Source organism: Dromiciops gliroides, chromosome 4, assembly GCF_019393635.1.
Source record: "Dromiciops gliroides isolate mDroGli1 chromosome 4, mDroGli1.pri, whole genome shotgun sequence".
Lineage (NCBI taxonomy): Eukaryota > Metazoa > Chordata > Mammalia > Microbiotheria > Microbiotheriidae > Dromiciops > Dromiciops gliroides.
This window is the reverse complement of record NC_057864.1, coordinates 14223959-14246097: the sequence shown is the minus strand read 5'-3', so window position 1 is coordinate 14246097 and position 22139 is coordinate 14223959. Positions and strand designations below refer to the sequence as shown.

General features: G+C 42.6%; 1 protein-coding gene across 1 annotated transcript in view; it reads left to right on the top strand.

The window, feature by feature from the left end:
- CACHD1 (cache domain containing 1) overlaps nt 1–22139 on the top strand; it is a 235725-nt gene that overhangs the window by 179308 nt on the left and 34278 nt on the right. Inside the window, exons 9-16 of the mRNA XM_043963374.1 lie at nt 2951–3184; nt 4936–5085; nt 9027–9150; nt 10749–10866; nt 14081–14249; nt 16408–16550; nt 17221–17402; nt 19612–19722. Of these exons, the coding sequence (XP_043819309.1) occupies nt 2951–3184; nt 4936–5085; nt 9027–9150; nt 10749–10866; nt 14081–14249; nt 16408–16550; nt 17221–17402; nt 19612–19722 (1231 nt within the window). The remainder of the gene's footprint in view (nt 1–2950; nt 3185–4935; nt 5086–9026; nt 9151–10748; nt 10867–14080; nt 14250–16407; nt 16551–17220; nt 17403–19611; nt 19723–22139) is intronic.

Genomic DNA, 22139 nt, shown 5'->3' with positions numbered 1-22139 from the left:
ATAATAGTGTCTCCATTGTACATATAAGCAAGGAAATGACTTCCCTATGATCACATAGTTTGGAAATGCCCAAGGCAGGATTCAAACCCATATCTCCTCATGTCAAGTGCAGCATTTTAAGTGCTATCTCTAGTTAATAGAGACCAAATAGAGATAGGGACTGGACCTGGTAGAAATTTCTCTCTCTGTAATTGCTCTGAGACTATGAATCTTAGTCTCCTGGGAGCAGGGAGGCACTGAGAATTAAGGAGATTTCCCCAAAACACCTACTAATGTGGAGCAGAGGTAAGACTTGAACCCAGATCTTCTGAGCTTCAAGACTAGCTGTATCCACGGAATCATACTACCTCCCCTTTATAAGCATGGTACCTCTCTATTACTATTAGGATTATTATCGTTACCACTAATGTTGCTATTAATACTGCTACTAGTACTAATGTCACTATTTCTATTACTACTACTATTGCTATTGTTACTACTATATGACTGCTGTTACTTCCATTGCTGTTACTGCTGCCACTACTACTATTACTTCTCCTTCTATTACGACTATATTACTGATGCTATTACTACCACTATTGCTATTGGTTTTTACTACTATTACTATTATTGGTACTACTGTTGCTATTGTTACTCTATATTGTAGCTGCTATTACTATAACTGTTGCTATTACTACTACCATTACTTCTACTATTATAACTTTTATTGTAATGGCTACTACTATTACTGCTTCTACTATTAGTACTATTATCACTCTTATTACTGCTATTGCTGTTACTACTGATGCTACCTTTACTATCACTAGTGTTCTTGCTACTACTATTCTTACTTTTACTATAACTACTATTAATATTAATATTACATTACTGTTATTATTACTATTATTACTGCTGCTGCAATTACCATTACAATTGTTATTAATACTATCATAACATCTACTATTACTGTTATTATTACTACTACTATATTACAGCTAGTATTACTGTTACTGCTATTACTACCCCTATTGTTATTGCTTCTACTATTATAACTATTACCATATTACTGCTGCTATTAGAATTGCTTCTATTGTTATTACTACTATTACCATTTCTACTATTACTGCTATTACTACTACTGCTGTTGTTATGACTACTATTACTACCTTGTTACTACTACTATTACCCAACTGCCATTGTTATTGCTACTATTGCTATTACCAATACTATAACATCTATGATTGCAACTACTGCTACTATTACATTGTTATTTTTACTACTATTTACTGTTATTATTACTACCACTATTTCTATTGCTACTACTATTACTATTTACTGTTACTATTACTACCACTATTTTATTGCTACTACTATTATTATTGCTACTATTACTATTCTATTTCTGCCACTGTTACTCCTATTGCCACCACTATTTCTATTACAACTATTCTTTCTACACAAAGGGGTTCTTGGGGAGTGGGGCAACTCAAGATAACAGAGACTACCAGCTCCGGAGCAATGGTCAAAGGGCCTGGATTTTTAAGCTCTGATAGCTTACAGCTACACTCAGATTCTTAGAACACCCTGTCTAATACTTCAAGTCCTTGGGCCATTTTCCTCACAGTAGCACTACAGAGTAAGTTAACCAAGTATTATCATTCACCTTTTATAGATGGAGAAGCTAAAGCCCAGAGAAGTGGTCACTTCCCAAAGCCCAGCCAGTAAGCGTCAGGACCTAGAGTCTCTTGATTCATGTTTTCTTGACTGAATCTCAACATTATCTTGAGGAAATTGCTTAAGAGATGCTCTGTGGTGTAGTGGATAGATTGCCAGGTCTGGAGTCAGGAGGACCTGAGTTCAATATGGCCTCAGACTCTAACTAGCTATACGACTCCATACTGCTTCCAACTTCCCTACTCTTGCAAACATAATATTGTTTTTAAAAATAAGAACAGGGTTTCAGAGACCCAAGTGAAATTAGTTCATATCTGAATTGGATAGGGATTCGTGACAAAAGCCAAGTCACAAACTTGAACTTGAACTCAAAAGAATTATATGTCTTGATCCATGTGGAAATTCCATCTTGAAAAGCCCCACTTGGTCTCCTTTGTTCCCTCACACTTCCCCCCCCCCATTATTTCCCATACATTGTCCTCAGACATTTATAGATTTGGAGAGGCCAGGTTGGCCAGGGGTGCTTAACACTGGGGACACAGACTCCTGAACTCCATAGAGAAAAAAAAGTTACATTTTGATGTTCACTGACCTCTAACTGAAACTTCAGGTGTTCAAAAATATGTTTGCAAGAACTTGAAGGGTCCAAGAAACCAAAAAGGGCAAAACTGGTCTAACCCCATTTTACAGATGAAGAAACTTAAGCCCAGGAGCTTAACAATTTTTGTTTACTCATTTTTCAGTTCTTTCCAACTCTCTGTGACCCCGTTTGGGATTTTCTTGGCAAAGACACTGGAGTGGTTTGCAATTGTCTTCTCCAGCTCATTTTACAGATAAAGAAACTGAGGAAAAGAAGATTAAGTGAGTTGTCCAGAGTCATATAGCTAGTTAGGGTCTGAGGTCAGATTTGAACTCAGGTCCTCCTGACTTCAGACCTGGCACTCTGTCCACTACACCACAGAGCATCTCTTAAGCAATTTCCCCAAGATAATTAGAGTCAGAAGTGGGATTTGAACACAAGCCTTCTGACTGCTGAGTCAGCACTCTATCCTCTGTACTGAGCTGCCTCCCAAGAACACCTTTATATGTAGGAGCATTCTTTTGCTTCAGGAGAAAAGTTGGCATTTGGGCTTTGGGACCCAGTTGGACCTTGAGAAGCCTGAGTGTAGGAGCAGGTCACAGTTCAGTTTTCCCACAAGAGGATCCCCATTGCTCGCAAACAGCAGAGAATCGAATGCTGGTGGGTGAAGAGGAAGAATCCTGTTCTTCAGTTTCCTCCTTTGTGCTTCCCTTTCAGATGGCGTGACTGGTTTGAAAGAACTGGCTTTCCTGAGAGACCTGGCAGAACAAAACTCCATGAAGTATGGGGTGCCTGACCGGACAGCCTTGCCTGTCGTCAAGGGGAGCATGATGGTCTTGAATCAGCTGAGCAACCTGGAGACCACCGTTGGCCGCTTTTATACCAACCTTCCCAATCGGATGATCGACGAGGCTGTTTTTAGCCTCCCTTTCTCGGATGAAATGGGGGATGGTGAGTTGGGAGAACACTCAAAACTGAATGGACCCAAGACAAAGAGGCCAGATAGCATCTTTCCTCCAGATTCTTCCCTGAGTCCGCCCCTCACACCTTAGATGTTGGTAATGGTGATGGTGCTAATCATAACCATACCCCGCGTTCTCTAAGCTGGATGGATGAGAAGGGGGATAGGTGCTGGACCTGCGATTTCATTGCTAGAGGGAATTCCCAGAAGATGGCATCCTTCTACCCATGCTGTTCTGCTATTTTTCTGCAAATGATCACCTTTGAGAGTTGCCTGGGATGGTGAGAAGTTAAGTGACTTGCCCAGGGTCACATAGCCAGTATAGTTTAGGGGCAGGTCTTGAACCCAGACCTTCCTGGCTTCAAGGCCAGATTTCTATCCACTGAGCCACCATTGCCTCCACACGGAACTGAAAGCTCATTCCCAACTGCCTGCAGGATAGCTTGACCTAGATGTCCTGTAGACATCTTAAACTCCCCATGAGCAACTGAACTCAGCATCTTTCCCCCTTGATCCTCCCCTCTTTCCACCTTCCCACAGCACCATCCTCCTTGTCACCCTGGCTCCCCACCTAGGGGTCATCCTGGAAAACCAGGGAGAGTTACTGGAGTTGGGAAATGGAGTCAGGTTTGAAGAACAGCAAGGAGGCCAGTGTTGTTGAACAGTATGGAGGAGGCAGGGCACGGGGAGTGTAAGATGCAAGAGGACGGGAAAGGGGGGGGTTATGAAGGGTCTTAGACATTAAACATAAATATATACACACACACACACACACACACACACACACACATATATGTGTGTGTGTATATATATGGGGGGGGGCGGGGCCGTGAGGGTTAAGTGACTTGCCCAGGCTCACCCAGCTAGTAAGTGTCAATTGTCTGAGGTCGGGTCTGAACTCAGGTCCTCCTGAATCCAGGGCCAGTGCTTTATCCACTGCACCACCCAAGGACTTTATATTTGATCCTGTAAGCAATACGTAGCAACTGGAAATGACTGAGCAGGGGGTGGCAAGGTCAGAGCTGGGTTTTAGGGAACATCACTTGGAAAGCTGAGTGGAGGATGAGCTGAGACTTGACCAGCCAGCGGTTTGTTGGCAGTAATCTGGTTGAGAGGCAATGAGCTCTTGTACCAAGGCATTGACAGCATCAAAGGGTAGAGTAGGGCACATACAAGAGGCGGTTAAAAAAGTTAAATCATTAGGCCTTGGCTAAAAATTGAATGTGGGGGCTGAGAGAGAGTGAGGAGGCAAAGATGAAAGTCCAAGGGCTTCATCTGGCCTGCATAGACTAGTGGGGATCACTAAGGGCTGGGCAATAGAATAGGTAAGAACTGGGGTTGGGATTGGGCCAATCTCCCACATGGGCTGATTCTGAGGCTCTCTGTGCCACTAGTCTGGTGAGCCCTCCCCCCTCCTCCCCTGCCCCCGCCCCCACCCTAGTATCAGACAGGAAATGGTCTAGACAAGCACCTGACCTGCCCAAATCCACATGGATGGGGTTGCCTGGAGTCATGTAGGTGAGTGCTCTCATCATTGTGTCTGTGCAGAGGATTCTAAATCACTTTACAAGGTGTCTACAGAGGACAAAGTTGGTATGATTGACTCTCCTGGGATCCTTTGATATTAAGCAGCTGACCAGTGGCTGCCCTCAGCCTTTGTCCACTGGGAGGCGCAGGGTGCAGTCCGTTGCTAAAGCTTTCTCCATCATGTCCCCCCCCCCACCCCTCTTTTCCCCCTCAGGTTTGATAATGACAGTGAGCAAACCCTGTTACTTTGGAAACCTCCTCCTGGGAATTGTAGGAGTGGATGTTAACCTGGCTTATATCCTGGAAGATGTGACGTATTACCAAGACTCTTTGGCTTCCTATACTTTTCTCATAGATGACAAAGGTAATGAAACACGGTTAATTAAGATAGGCCTAGTGTCCAGAACCAGGGAGGGAGCAGTCCCATGACATGCTCCATGTCCCCCATACCTATCATCCCATCTGGAGCACTGTGCTTTGTACTGTTACCCTCTTTTAGGGGTACCTGACACCTTCCTCCCAGGCCTGTTGGAAGTACCCAATGAGATCAGCTGGCAGACTTAAAAGTGCTGTGAATGCATGCTGTCGCTGTTATCCTCGCCTTCCATAATACCTCTCTCTGTGTATTCTGGTGAAACCAGAATTTTTCTGCTCACAGAAGCTCCCCCAAGTCTTCCTGCCTCTATTGCTTTTGCTCATATTCTCCTCCCTCCCTTCTTATCTTAGCCCATTGAGTTCCCAACACCTTGTCCAGGAAGTCTTCCATGAATGCTCCCTGTTGGTGATTATCCACTCTACTCCAAACCTAAAAGAGCCCATTTCTAATTCACTTCGGGCAAAGTTTCTTAACCTTTTTTGGGGGGTGGTCATGGACCCTTTGCTAGTCTGTTGAAACTGATGGGTTCCTTTTTAGAATCATGGTTTTTTGTTTTGTTTTGTTTTTTGCTATGAAGGCCTTTATTTTATTTTTGTTTTTATTTATTTTGGGGGGGAAGGCCATGAGGGTTAAGTGACTTTCCCAGAGTCATACAGCTAGTAAGTGTCAAGTGTCTGAGGCTGGATTTGAACTTAGGTCCTTCTGAATCCAGGGCCAGTGCTTTGTCCAGTGCGCCACCTAGCTGCCCACAGAATCATGTTTTATATGAATAGAACAAAACACATAGGATTACAAAGGCAACCATTTATATAGAAAAGTTCTTTTTTAAAATTGAAGTTTGATAGACTTCCAAGAAAAGAGCTCCTAACTTGGAGGACTACATATCCATTATTCTATCCTAGACGCTGTTAAGTCTACTCCCCTCCCTTTGGCAGGTGAGGAGTTGGGTGACTTGCCCAGAATCATGCAATTAGTAAGTGCCTGAGATTTGAAACAGGTCTTCCTAACCCCAGATAGCACACTCTTTCCACTGTTCCGTGAGGCCTCTACTGTATTATTGTTGGACCATAGTTGTTGATGTTTGGGTTTTATCATTTGACAAGATTGTAAGTTCCATGGATTCAGGGACTGTCTTAATGAATGTCTCCTCCAGCACCCAATAATGTGCTGTGTTCACAGTAGGCACTTAATAAATGGGTACTGAATGGAGGAAACTAGCCCCTTGCTAAGAGAGCAGTGTCCCTGGAAGGGTACAATTCTGGTCTCGAATTTCTTCTGAACTCGAGGACAGAAGCTCATCTCAGGCCCCTCCCTAAAGGGCTTGGTGAGGTGGTTTACCAAGAGTGTCAGAGACAGAAAAATACTAAGGACGTAAGATCGAAGATCCAGAGTTGGATGGGACTTTATAGAGCAGCTGGTCCCATTCCCACATTTTGCAAATGAGGAAACCGAGGCATGGGGAGATGAAGTGATTGACCCAGGATCACACAGGTGATGTATGTTACAGGCAGGATTTTAATACAGCATCTCTGATTACAAAGCCACTGAACCAGAAAATCCCCTGCTGGCTTCCCTTTTCGGCCAAGAGAAGTCCCAATTGAAGTGTAAGAATTCAGAAATGGGGGGAGGTCGTCTCCTGGGGACTCTCAAACCATCACACACTGTCACTTTGTTGACTGACTTGTGCCTTATCCCTTTCCCATGTTTTCTCACAATACAACACATTTCATCTAGAGAATTTATGGGTCAGGTTCTGTATTTTGGCACTAATAGCATTGCTTCCCTCACCTAAGCACACTGGCTCCCCACAGACATACATACAGTTATAAAGCAATAGTAATAATAATAAGACATTGATACAGTTATCCAAAAAATACATGATACAGTTATTTTTAAAAAGGAATATTTTAAAACCCACCTCAGGCCACTGTGGGGAGGAATACCTTCTCCTGTTCCCAGCAGACACCTAACCACATCTTTCCTCCACCCCCTTTCCTGCATTTCAGCTGTACTGCCTTCCCTGCTGTGCTAACAGTTCTATTAGTCACAGTCTGTGGACTGCCTGCTGTGATGCAGGGTTCTTTATTTGTCAATGACAGGGGAGCTTAAGTCAGGAGGGAAAGTGATATTTAATGCAAAAGTAGTTGGACTAGTTCTGTCCAAAGGCAGTTTAATTAAGGGAATGAAATGCAATAATGATAATAACCTGGAGAATAAATATTCATGGATTTCCTGCAGTGAGAGGCAGAGAGGGAATATTTGTAACATCAGGGAATTGGACAGAAGGAGAACTTGGTGAAAGGTGGAGCCAGATCAGTCTTCCTAATGTTTGGGCTTTTTTCCCCCCTAAGCTTATTAGCTCCCAGGCTTGCATTGTTACTTGTTCACAGATTTGTGGACTTAAGGATTTAAGTGATAGCTGGTATTTTTTTTGATAGCTGGTATTTTTAAAAGGATAAACAGGCATGGAAACAAACATTAAAAGCTTACTATGTGCCAAGAACTGAGTTCAGTGCTTTACAATTATTATCTTATTTGATTCTCACAGTAATCTTAGAAGATAGGTGCTATTATTTTCCTCACTTTACAGATGAGGAAACTGAGGCAGAGGTTAAGTGACTTGCCCATGGTCACTTGGCTAATAAGAGTCCAAGGCTATATTTGGATTCGGGTCTTCCTGACTCTGGTCACAGCATTCTATGCCATCTGCCACCTCACTGCCTAGGTATAATACCCTCAAAATATTATTGTAGAGAAAGCTTAAGTAGGTTTTAGCAAAAGTAAAATGAATCTTTTGTCCTTTGACAAGTTTTTTCATCCCACTTTGTATCTTTAGGGCCTACCATAGTGCCTGACACTGCCTGGTGCATAATAAATACATATTGGGTATTTGATTAATTGATTGGGACTAAATTTATGTGGTTATATTATTAACAATAATTCTTGATATTTACACTACACTTTAAGGTTAAAAAATACTATATAAGGGCAGCTAGGTGGCACAGTAGATAGAGCACTGGCCCTGGAGTCAGGAGGGCCTGAGTTCAAATCCAGCCTCACACTTAACACTTACTAGCTGTGTGACCCTAGGCAAGTCACTTAACCCCAATTGCCTCACCAAAAAAAAAGAAAGAAAGAGAACTAGAAAAAAAATACTATATAGACATGATCACATTTGGATTTCTCAACAACCCTCAATTTTAGGAGTTGAGCGACATTAACAAACTCTGACCATGTAGCCAAGCCCCAGATTACTTACCAGATATATTTAGTGACTTTCATTCATTTCGTTTTTTCATTCATTCATTCATTCATTCATCAAAATGACAAGAATTTATTTAGCACCTACTATGTGCCAGGCTTAAAGACAAAAATGAAACCATTCCAGATTTGGAAAAGTCACATAATCATCAAATTTAATCCATATCTGAACTAGAATTCTTTCTATTTTTGTTTCCTTTTTTATTATGAATTTAACAATTATCAGCAAACATCAATATTTCATTCTTCAAAAAAGAGAGGATTTTATATGAAATTGTATAATTCGGTTATTTAGAGTTTGGATTTTTCTTTTCAATGTATTTAAAGTTGGTGTGTTAGTAACAAAATTGCATGGGGTTTTTCTTCTGCTTTTTTTCTGTATAAGAACCCCTTCTCCAAGACTATTAACAAGTAATCACCCAACTTTGGCTTGAAGAACATTGAAGAGATCCTACTGGCCTCTATTGGCTTATATTCTGGGGCAGAGGAGGGGTGGGGATTCCGATAGATCAATGGATGGGTGGATGGATGGATAGATGGATAGATGATGGATGGATAGATATAGACATAGACATAGATAGAGATAGAGATAGAGATAGATCATTCTGTGCAAAGTGTGTACAAAATCATTTCTGCTGCCTCTATTTGTTTCTTCTTTCTGTTTCCAGGCTACACCCTCATGCATCCATCACTGACAAGGCCTTACTTATTGTCGGAGCCCCCTCTTCACACGGACATCATCCATTATGAGAACATCCCCAAATTCGAGTTGGTTAGGCAGAACATTCTAAGGTAAGAAGAAGCAGGTGTACCTAAGATTATCCTTAGAGTGAAGCATTTTCTCAGAGAAGAAAGCCAGACTCAGTTGTAGGCATGAATGTTATCAACATGCACAGTGACTAAAGTAACGGCAAAGAACACAACCCCCACGGTCATCAGATATCAGATGGACACAGGGAGCAGTCTGCGCACCAGAGAAGCTATGGGGAAACCCCACAGGTGTTATCTCCCCCAATCCATAGAGAGGTGCAAAAGGGGCGTGTCATGTCAGCCATGGCCAACAGGCCAGTTGGCTTCATTCAAATGAATGTCATTGTTACAAGGGAGGGGTCTGTGAGTGAGTTGTGGGCTTAAGAAATGACCTTGCTGTTTTCAAGTCATCAATAGAACTTGAAAATAAAAACCTTGTGTTGTTATAATGACAATAAAGTATAACAATGTTCTACTTTCCTCCCTGAATGGGACCAAAGGTTTGGGAATCCAACTGTTACTTAGTTTACCATTACTTAACTAGTGTATTATAGGAAGATAAGAAAGAAAAGGAAGTTTCTGTTGAACAAATCCTCTGTGCACAATGCCTCCCACTGTTAAATTAGATAGCACCCCCCCTCCAGTAAAATGAGGTGAAAATGCCAGCAGATAAGGAGTTAAGTTGGTGGCTGACCATGCATCATTGCTCTTAGAAAGGAACAGTTGTTGTTGTTCAATAGTATCCCATCCTGAGTGACCCCATTTGGGGGTTTTGGCAGAGATACTGGAGCAGTTTGACATTTCTTTCTCCAGCTCATTTTTTATGGTTGAGGAAACTGAGGCAAAGAGGGTGAAGTGACTTGCCCCAGGGTCACACAGCTAGGTAGCATCAGAGTCCAGATTTGAACTCAGGAGGAGGAGTCTTCATGATTCCCAGCCCAGTGCTCCATGCACCACGATGCCCCGCAGTGCCACAGAAATAACCAGAGGAATAGATACATAACAGTTGCATACAATCTTCTCTCCTTCCTTGGGTCATTTGATCTAGAGTTTGAGCTGGGAGAGACCTTGGTGGTCACCTAGTCCAAAACTTCTCATGACCCCATTTGGGGGGGTCGCATAATTAAATGTGGGGGTCGCAAAAAAACCTGTCGGTAAAAATTCCTTGGGCAGAAAGGGGTCTTGAGCGGAAAAAGTTTGAGAAGCCTTGATCTAGTCCAGCCCCGTCATTTTACAGATTAGGAAACTGAGACCCAAAGAGGTTGTCTGGGTCACACAGGTCGCAACAAAGCTCAGATCAGATTTCTCCCTGGTGGGAAACCCCACAGAGGCAGGCAGAGGGCCAGACCCAGAAGGATACCTCTCTGAACTGGCTGCTTAGAACTCACTGACCATTTGCTAATCCCTGAGGGGTGGGGGGTGGGGAGGAGAAAGAGGAAGATGGTATTTTCTTTGCCTTGTCATTGGACTGGCTGCCTTTGCTGCATTCCCACAGCCCATTATCTCCTTCCTAATTGAGGATCCCCAGCATTTTCCAAACATTGGGAGAGGGTTGTTGGCTCACAGCTTCTGCCCTTTCTTTAATTAAATGCTTAATTTTATCTTTTGCCTGAAGTCCTTAATTCTATTTCCCCATGTAGTCTCCCTCTCGGCAGCCAGCTTATTACAGTCCCTGTGAACTCATCACTGTCTTGGCATATAAACAAACTGCGAGAAACTGGAAAAGAAGCCTATAATGTCAGCTACGCCTGGAAGATGGTGAGTGGAGGCAGAGAGGGGAGTGGTAGAAGGAAGGGAGCACACAGTGTGCTTTGGGGTGCAAACATTGGCAGCACCGGATTGGAAGGAAATTGACCTGCTGCTACTTTGTATTTTCAAGTCTTAATAGACTGTTTTTCCTCATAGTCGGTGGTGGTGGTGGTGTTGTTTTTGTTGGTGGTGGTGGTGGTAGTGTTGTTTTTGTTGTTGTTGTTGTTACTGCTGCTGTTGTATGATCTCAGTATGGCCAGGGGCTGTTTCTATTTTGTCTTTGTATTCTGAGTACTTAACATGATGTCTGGCACATAGTAGGTGCTTAATAAATGCTTGATGAATGATTGATTGTTGAATGACTAAATGAGCACAGGGATGGTTTCATTTTTTTTCATGTCTTTGTACATATCTCTAGTACCAAGTCCATAGAAAGTGCTCAATAAACGCTTGATGAATGATGCTTACTATCCAATTATTATTTCAGTAATAACTGATAGAGACAGCATGGTGCCTCTGGACAGAATGATCATCTTGGAGCAAGGAAAACCCAGGCCTGACTTGGACACTGAATTGCCCCATGACCCTTAACACCCATTTTCCCTCTAGCAATTCCCTAGGACTGAACTATTCTTATAGATGGGTTGCAATGTGTATTGCTAAAGGCAATTCCCACACTGGAACTCCCTCATGTATTTGAGCAATAATAATTGATTTTTTATAGACTTTAAAGGGTTTTTTCCTTCCTTCCTTCTTTTTTTCTTTCTTTTCTTTTCTTTTTCTTCTTCTTTTATTTTTTGGTGGGGCAATGAGGGTTAAGTGACTTGCCCAGGGTCACACAGCTAGTAAGTGTCAAGTGTTTGAGGCCAAATTTGAACTCAGGTCCTCCTGAATCCAGGGCCGGTGCTTTATCCACTGCACCACCTAGCTGCCCTGCCTTTGAAGTTTTTAAAGCATCTTATACATATTAACCACATTGGGCACAGTGCCTAGAGTAAATGGATTTGGGGTGATTGATTATCTCAGTTGAACTTCATATCATCCCTCTGAGTTTATTAGCATTGGTATTGTTATTCCCATTCTCTAGCTGAGGAGAATGAGGTCAAAGACTCCCAGCAACTTGCCTAGGATCCCCTAGCTATGAAGTATCAGAGAATCACCCAATTTTAGATTTAAAGGGAAGTCACCCTGCATCCAGGCTAATCCAGGCACAAAATGAATCCCCAAGATAACTTAGCCCTCAAGTGGCCATCCATGTTTTTCTTGGAGGTCTCCAGAGAGGAGCAGCCCTCTCCTCTAGAGAGCCTCTGTCACTCTGAGACAGCTCTCCTCAAGCCTGCCTCTAGCAGACTTCTCACACTGTGCCTCCTTCTGCCTTCTGGGATCAAACAGAACAAGTCTAACCTTTCTTCCACAAGAGAACCTTCTGAGACTTGAAGGCAGGAAGTCCTTCCTTCATGTTCATGCATATGTGTATAGGGTATGTGTAGGTATCTATGTATATGTGTATACATGTGTAATGTGTGTGTGTGTGTAAAACCTGTGGGATTAAGTTGGCAGCTTGAAAAACTTTAGGATGCCTGTCATGGAGTAACCAAAGCTTCTCTAAAAGTCCTGGCAGAAGCTGGGGTGGTGTGTCCTGGGGATGGATTTGCTAGCAGGAGTCCCGCTAGTTAGAATTCTTTTTTTTTGGGGGGGGGAACAGTGAGGGTTAAGTGACTTGCCCAGGGTCACACAGCTAGTGTCAAGTGTCTGAGGCTGGATCTGAACTCAGGTCCTCCTGAATCCAGGGCCAGCACCTTATCCACTGCACCACCAAGCTTCCCTTAGAATTCTAATTCCAATTACACAGACATGATTTCCTCCAGGACATTCAGCAAATGGGAAAACTAGTGAGGCCAGGAGTCTGTCCAATCAGACCACCCTCCTGGCGATGGCACAAAACTTTCTTACAGTGTTACATAGTAAATTTGTTAACACATTTACTTCTCATTATCAGCTGGCTTAGTGGATAGAGTGAGTACTGTACTTGGAGTCAGGGAGACCTGAATTCAAATCCAGCTTCAGACACTTAGTTGCTGTGTGACCCTGGTCATCTAACCTCTGTCTGCCTCAGTTTCTTCATCTGCAAGATGGGAGGAATAATAGCACCCACCCCCCAGGGTTGTTTTCAGGATAAAATGAAATAGTATTTATAAAGGGCTTTGTCACTCAAATGCCATTGAAATGCTTCAATCGTTCTTCCAAGGAAGGTTCATCTCTGACATGAATATGGAGTTTTGAGGTTTTCAGCATCATGTCTAGAATTATTAGGCTAGACATCTGGAGCAGGAAGAGATCTTAGAGGCCTAAGCCAGTGCTCTCATTTTATAAATGAGGAAACTGAAGCTATGAGAGGTTGAGTCCCTGGTCCTAAAGTGATAGATTTCAGAGGTAGGATTTGAATCCAGGTCCTTTGAATGTAGATTCCCCGTCCCCCATTTTACGCCTTTTAATGTGGAAAATCAGGAATGGACCATGATATCTGTCCCCTTAACATTCTCTCAGAAGAGCTCTTTTCTAGGCCTTTTCACTATATAAATAATGATGATAATAATAGCTGCTATGTTAGAGCACCTCCAGGTTTGAAAGCACTTTACAGACTTTCATTCATTTGATCCCAGCAACAGCCATGGAGTATTACTAGTACAAATACTTGCAATAATAATGGCCCACATTTACAAAGTGTTTTCCACATTATCTTCAGTCTTATAATAACCTTGGGAAGTAGGTGCTATTATTAATCTGTTCTGCAAATAGGGAAATTATGGTTCAGTAAGGTTGTGCCTGACCCAGGGTCACACAGCTACTAAGTGTCCATCAGGATTTGAATTCAGAACATCCTGACTACAAGTCCATTATCCTGTCCATTACACCTAGTTTTAAGTATACTATTGCATGTAATCTTCTCAACCACCCTGTGACATAGGTATTGCCATTATTCCTATTTCACAGATGAGAAAACTGAGGCACGACAAGGCTAAATGATTTGCTCAGCTAGTAAAGGTGGATTCCGCACCTGGGTCTCCTTGTCTCCAAGACCAGGACTCTGTCCATGATGTTAGAAACCTTTCCCAGACTTTTTCCAATCCCTTCTCATAGGAAAGGAGAGCCAACAACATGAAAAACACTGCAACTTGCCACTGTAGCATCATTGATCTTGTGTCTTTGGCCTCGCTTTCAGGTACAGGACACCTCCTTTATCCTATGCATTGTAGTGATCCAGCCAGAGGTGCCCGTCAGACAACTGAAGAACCTGAACACTGTGCCCAGCAGCAAGCTACTCTACCATCGGCTAGACCTACTGGGCCAGCCCAGCGCCTGCCTCCACTTCAAGCAGCTCGCTACCCTAGGTAATGCCCAGGAAGTCTCCCGAACGTCTACATCCATTCCTTCAACAAAGCCTCATTGATGACTTGCTGTGGGCAGAGAGCTCAGGGACGAGATTCCTGGTTTCCTCTGCAATAGATACATAACAAGTGCTTATTGATAAGATCACACTGTTGGAGTCACAAAGGGACTTCAGAGGGTGTCTAGAGGGGGTCCTTATCTTATGGTGGTGGTGGTTGTTCCATCCCTTCAGTTGTGTCTGACTCTTCGTGACCCCATTTGGGGTTTATTTCTGAGATACGGAAGTGGTTGGCCACTTCCTTCTCTGGCTCATTTTACAGATGAGCAAACTGAGGCCTCTGTAGGTTAAGTGACTTACGTGTTGTTACCCAAAGTAATAAGATCATTTAATCATATTCTGATAGGTTTAGAGATGAAAGCACCCTTGGAGGTCATCAAATCCAACTCCCCCATTTTTCAGGGAAGGAAGCTGAGGTTCATGGAGCTCAACTGTTTTATCCAAGGTGTCACAGGGAATTAAGTCATGGCTTGGCCCAGCAGTGCTCCGTCTCCCACTTCTGAGAGTTTTCATAGACTTTCTCCCTTCCTAGCTCCACTCTTAGAATGCCTAGCCCTTTCTGAGTCGCAGCCCAGGGGCCTTTTCTAGTCCCCTTGTCATAGGCTCTCTCCTTTCTCAAAGTATCCTCCATCGTGGGATCTGTTTACATGCAGCAGTCCTCCCCTCCCCTTCCCCTGGAGAATGGAAATGTCTTTTGTTTTGGTCTCCCCAGAGCCTCCCTCGGTACCTTGCCCATAGTAGGTGATCAATGGATGCTTGTTGTCCTGGATTGGATGTGTTGATTTGGTTGGGACTTTTTCCATTTTAGAAAAAAATATTTTCTACCACAGTCTTCCCCAGGTGCCATGTTTGAGAGTGGTGGTGCCCTGGGTTCTCCCAGCCCATATTGGCAAAGCATGAGCTCTGTCTGGTTCTCTCATGGGAAATCTCTGAGTGCAGGCCAAAGGGGTAGCCATGTAAGTCTATTGTTGGAGGAGCAACTTCCTAAGTGCACAAAGTCCCATCACTAGTTGGACAAGTCAGTAATCCCTCTTGTAGTCACAGGGGTTCTGAAAGACCATTGACCACGATGTCATCTGTGTTGTGGAAACTAATAAAGTCCCATTGATGGAGTCCCTGGTCCTGGAAAGTTGAAAAAAGTTGGAAAAAGAAGCCCCATGGCTTCCTGGGAGCAAGAGACAACTCTGCACAGTCAGCTAGTCAGTCAATCAGCATCTATTTATTAAACACTCCAAGTCTGAAGTTGGCAAACTGGTGCCAACCTGCATTGATAAAGACTGTTTCCTCACCAGGCTCTTTACTAAGTACCTGGGATAAAAGGAAGAAAAAGGGCTTACACTCTGCCAGAAGAGAGAGCCCATTCAGAGATAAATAAATAAGGACTATATTTCTGAAATGCACAGTGATTGAGGAAGAAAAGGGAATATGCATTTATTAAATACCTACTATGTATCTAGTTCTGTGTTAAGTACTTTTACTAATATTCTCTCATTTGACGAGAGGGAGGGAGGAAGACATAAGAAGTAGGTGATTAGGGGCAAGTAGGTGGTGCAGTGGATAGAGCACCAGCCCTGGATTCAGGAGGACCTGAGTTCAAATCCGGCCTCAGACACTTGACGCTTACTAGCTGTGTGACCTTGGGCAAGTCACTTAAACCCAATTGTCTAGAAAAAAAAGTAGGTGATTAGAGAAGGTAGCAGCCCTTAAAATGAGCCCTGTAAAGGATCTAGGGATTCCAAAAGGCAATGGGGAAGAGAAAACTCTCCCCCGTTGGGGAAGACAGGAAAAGCTTTGTGGAAGAGATGCTACTGAAGGTGTTAAGAACAGGTAAGGATTAGAGAAGCTGCTGGCTATGGGGAACAGATTTCCAGAGAAGGAAACAATATAGACAAAACCACGGAGATGGGAAAATGAGGTGTGGGAAGAGTATTCTACGGATGGTCAACAGTCCAGTTTGCCTGGTGTATAGGATTCTTAAAGAGGTCATAACAGGAGATAATCCTCCAATACTACAGAAAATGTGCTGAGTGACTCTTTACTCTTCAGGATTTGAAGGAAAATTCGGTGGATTTTAATTCTTTTTTTATATGGGTGTCTTTCAGAAAGCCCAACAGTCATGCTATCTGCAGGCAGTTTCTCATCCCCCTATGAGCATCTGAGCCAACCAGAGACCAAGCGAATGGTAGAACACTACACCGCCTACCTGAGTGACAACACCCGCCTCATTGCTAACCCTGGGCTTAAAGTAAGCACTAGTTAATACATTCTGTAGGGCTGCACAGCACCAGGGTGGCCTCGAAGCCTGAGGCAGTGATCCTGCAGTGTGGGAACTCTGGGCTAAGGCCATGCCCCTCAGCTGGAGGGATGATGACAGACAGCATATGACTTGGCCACAGCTGATCAGTGGGGACCCTTCTGATGGATTAGGAAGCCCTGTGGACTGGCTAAAGAATCCTTTTCAGGCTTCAGATGCACCATAGGTTTTCAAGGGAGGACAAGGGGGGAGAGCTGAGTGTGAAACAGAGGGCAGTAAAGGCTTTGGGGGCCCTCACTTTCCCAGGGGAAAGATGTGAAGCATCCCTGCTGTCTGTGGGGATGATCCAAGATCTCAAAAAAAAAAAGATAAGATTTTTTTTTAATGAGATGAGATGGAGGTTTTTCCTTCTCTTAAATGATCCAGTCCTAGAGAGGACAAACTTTGGACTATGCTTATGTTGCCTGAAATATATTTTAACTGTAATCAGCCTTTGTTCTCTTCAAGTTTGTCTGTATCCATCTGGTGTGAGATGGTTTTAAAGAAGTAATTGGGTTTGGATTCCATGCACTTGGTCTTTGGGAAACCCTGCCAGCAGCTTGCTATCTTTAAAAAAATGTGTCTTAAAGGATCCCTGCTATGTTCCCCCATTGTCCCACAGTTCTCTGTCAGAAATGAAGTAATGGCTACCAGTCACGTCACAGATGAATGGATGACACAAATGGAAATGAGTAGCCTGAATACTTATATTGTCCGCCGTTACATAGCAACGCCCAATGGAGTCCTCAGAATTTATCCTGGCTCACTCATGGACAAAGCATTTGATCCTACTAGGAGACAATGGTAAGTTTCAGGGGGTTCCCCCCTCACCGCCTAGACATTAGACAGACACAAAATAAAACACCCTAAGTGGTTTACCTTAAAAGAAGAGAGTGATGGCAGTAAAAAATATTTTGAATAGATGTTTTTAATGTATCATTAATGGAACCTTTAGCATTTCCATATATGGGTGAAGTTGTTCTGCCTTATCTCTTTCCAGGCTGCAAATGTCTATATTTATTCTCCACAACATCTTTCAATTCAAGCCATATTTTTTTAACTTCTTCTCTGGGTTTCTATTCCTGATGACCAATTATATTGAAACCTTTGTGGACACTTCTCTATAATGGATCCAGATGAAATTCACTAGGGCCTAGTTTACACAGCTGAAATTAACAGAACACAGTTTGTAAAGCTGAAATTAGTAAAACTATAAAAATAGCTGAAATTAACGGAATCCAGTTATCACAGCAAGAATTAATAGAACTCATTAATCATAACTGGAATTAACAGAATTCAGTCTGTGCGGATGAAATTAACAGAACCCAAGTCTTCATAGCTGAAATTAATAGAACTCACTCTCGGAAATTAACAGAATTGTCAGCATAGTTAAATAGAACAGAACCCAGTCTTTATAGTTAACATTAATAGAACCATCAGTATATCTGGAATTAACAGAACCTTGTTTGCACATCTTGAATTAGCAAATCCAAATTTCCATTTGCTTCACCTCCTCAAGAAATAATTCCAGCTATGACAGGTTCAGATTGCCCTTGCGGACTCAAAAATGCCCTCTTCCAATTGGGTTTTGTTGTTTCAGGTATTAATTTGAAGTGGCAAAAGCTAATCCATGGAGGCTGCAGGGAGACTGTGCAGCAGACAAATAGGATTTATAAACTCCTTCAGGAGCTGATCCTTCCTAACCTCTCCTCCTTTTCCATAGGTGACAAATGCTTGAGCTTTTAAAGTTTAGTTTTTTAACTTAGTCATTGCTTTTTTTTTCTTTACTTGGGCTCCTTATATCTGTGAAGGAGCAGCTCTCCCTTCCTTCCAGAGAAGTGTGAGGCTCAGGCTGCCTTTTGTTTTAAGAGAGAACTCCAGAGCCTCTTGTCCTATAGGGAAAGGCTAAAATCAGAATGTGGGACAATCAAAAGGTTTGACAATGTTCTTTTGTTTGTTTTTTAGTGAGGCAATTGGGGTTAAGTGACTTGCCCCGGGTCACACAGCTAGTAAGTGTCAAGTGTCTGAGGCCAGATTTGAACCCAGGTCCTCCTGAATCCAGGGCCGGTGCTTTATCCACTGCAACACCTAGCTGCCCCTGGCAATATTCTTAAAGTACAAGACCCAATAACCTTCATGTACCTTAGGGTACCATAGATGAGATTTATAACCATTCTAAGTAGAGACAAGAATTCCACTCCAAAAGCCTTAGAATTTCCTTGAAATACTAAGAGCTAGCTTTATTAAGACAATTTTTATATCAAAACCATTTGTAGGGGCAGTTAGGTGGCACAGTGGATAGAGCACCAGCCCTGGATTCAGGAGGACCTGAATTCAAATCTGGCCTCAGACCCTTGACACTTACTAGCTGTGTGACCCTGGGCAAGTCACTTAACCCCAAATGCCTCACCAAAAAACAAACAAAAAAAACACATTTGTATTCCCTCTCTCTCTCTCTCTCTCTCTCTCTCTCTCTCTATATATATATATATATATATATATATATATATATATATATATACATACACATACATATGTACACACACATGCATACACACATATACATTCCCTCCCACTCCAGACAGTGGGCAGTAATTGTTCTTTACCCATAGACAAAATCAAGATTTTTTATTTTTGAATCCTTAAAGCCGTGTGTTTAATGTCTCAAAAGTACTTTACACATAGGTTTATGATCTTTGTAAGGAGTTCAGATAAGACCTTTGCTACATAGTACCTATGTGACTTTGGTTAAGTCACATAACTTCTTTGGGCCTCAGTTTCCTCACCTGTAAAATGAGGAGTTGGACCCGACAATGCCCTTAGCACTCCCCTCCACCTTCTTTTATCCCATGAAGTAAAAATGAGTATTTCATATATCCAACACACATGTTCATTTAAAGTATATTTACCACATGCTTTCCATTACCCAGGAGCACTGTGCTAGAAGTATGCTTCAAAATTCAGAAACTCTGGAGAGCATGAACTTACTATGCTTTCTCTCGGTTTCCCTTAGGTATTTGCATGCAGTGGCTAACCCTGGGCTGATTTCTTTGACTGGTCCATACTTGGATGTTGGAGGAGCTGGCTACGTGGTTACAATCAGCCACACTGTTCATTCTTCCAGGTAACACTCTCATTTCTGGGACATTTTTTTTGCAGGGCAAGGAGGGTTAAGTGACTTGCCCAGGGTCACACAGCTAGTAAGTGACAAGTGTCTGAGGTCGGATTTGAACTCAGGTCCTCCTGAATCCAGGGCCAGTGCTCTATCCACTGCGCCACCTAGTTGCCCCCAGGACATTTTTCAGCCTGCCAGGAAGACCCTTTGGAAATAAGTACTAAATGAATGAGGGTTTTTATTTAGATACAGGGAACCAGTAAAAACGATGAATAGAAGCAATAGCCTTAAGTTGGAGCAAGGCACAGATATGCCGAGTTATGAAGGGCTAGGGTCTAACATAGGTCTAACATGGGTCTGGGGCCATGGGATATGGGATTAAATCCCTGATTTGTCAACTGCTACTGGTGTGACTCTGTCAAAATCACTTCTTCTTGAGTTCCTCATCTATAAAATGAGAGGACTGGACTTCAGGAATCTTTAATTTCTTTTGTGAGGAAGGAAGGAAGGGAGGGAGGGTGGGAGGGAGGAAGGAAAGAAGGAAAGAAGGAAGGAAGGAAGGAAGGAAGGAAGGAAGGAAGGAAGGAAGGAAGGAAGGAAGGAAGGAAGGAAGGAAGGAAGGAAGGAAGGAAATTCTATTGAAATAAATGTATAATTTTTCCCACCCAAATTCACAGACCCCCTGAAATTTATCCCTAATAGTATTGAGGGTCTACAACCCTTAGGTTAAAAAACTTTAGACCTGATGATCCTATAAATATATAATCTTCTGAATGGGCAATTTAATAAAGAAAAGAAAATTATTGAGTGGAAAGGAGGAAGAATCCTCATGCTTGGCTCCTTGGAACTTTCCAGAATCCTTGTGTAGTTGAAGGGGCACTGGAATAGGTGTGAGATGATCTGGCTTCTCATTCCAGTTTTATCACTTATTTTAGATTTGAGGTCTTGAGTAAGTCACTTAAACTTTCTGATTCTCAGTTTTCTCATCTGTAAAATGGGATGTTGATGAATGAATAAGGAGGTGTTTAATAAATGTTTATTAACTTAAAGCTTTTATTAAACACTTAATATGTGCAATGCACTGTACTGAGCATTGGGAATACAAATAGAAAACTGAGATAGTCCTTTCCCTCAAGGAGCCCCCATTCAAATGGGGGAGACAATGTACATGGGATGTCCCTAGTCCTTAGGATGCAGCATCAAAGCAGATGGTAAGGCTTCTTCTTTTGTGTCATTTCCATTGATAAAATCATATCAGTTTCTGATGTTGAATCATTTGACAATGTCAAGGATTTTAATACCTATCCCAATGAACCTCATAGACCTCCTAGAGTACTGGATAAGCAAATGGAAATTGGGTCAGTGGAAAACACAGTGGCTCTAGAGTTAGAGAATCTTGATTCAAGTCCCCTGTCTCTGATACTAACTACCTGTGTGACCTTGAGCAAGTCACTTAACAAGAAAAAAATTGGCAAGTATTTGTTAAGCACCAACTGTGTGCTGGGCAGCTGGGTGGATAGTGTGAGGCTTGAAGTCAGGAACACTCAACTTTTTGAGTTCAAATCTGGCCTCAGATAGTTCCTAGCTATGTGATCCTAGCAAAGTCATTTAGCCCTCTTTGCCTCAGTTTTCTCATCTCTAAAATGAACGAAATGGCAAAGCACTCCCGTATCTTTGCCAAGAAGATCTCAAATAGGGTCCCAGAGAGTCAGCCATGACTGAAAAATGACTTAACAACCACAACTATGTGCCAAGCACTGGGGATACAAATCCAACTGGATACTAATATTAATAGGAACCTATTCGTGATATCAAGTTTCTTACGTTCTATCAGGGGAGACAAGCCCTGCATAGACAAAGTAAATGCAGGGTAGCTTTGAACGAGAGACCAGCAATGGGGGAACCAGAAGAGGCTTCATGTAGAAGGTCAATCTCAAGATGTGTCTTTAAGGACAAGAGGGATTCTATGATCATGGAGATGAGGAGGGAGGGCATCTTAGGCATGAGGGACAGCCAGTGCAAAGGTGCAGAGGTGGAGATGGAGGGTCTTCTTGGGGGATCAGAGAGGCTACTTCACTTGGACTGTCAAGCATGTGAGGGGGAGTCATGTCCATTGAGGCTGGAAAAGGGGTTGGGGGATGGGCTTTGAAGGACTTCAAAAGCTCAACAGAGGAGTTTATCATGGAGGCAGAAGGGAATCACTGCCGTTTACTGAACGGGAGAGTGACATAGTAGGACCTGTTAATAATAACAATGATAATAAGAGTAACAGTCTCTCATTTATATGGTCCTTTCAGGTCTTCAAAGTACTTTACTCATTTTATTCTCTCCACAACCCTGGGAACTGGTTGCTATTATGAGCTCCATTTTACAGATGAGGAAACTGAGACCATCCTAGGTTGTGGCTTTCGATAGTTTCTGAGGCA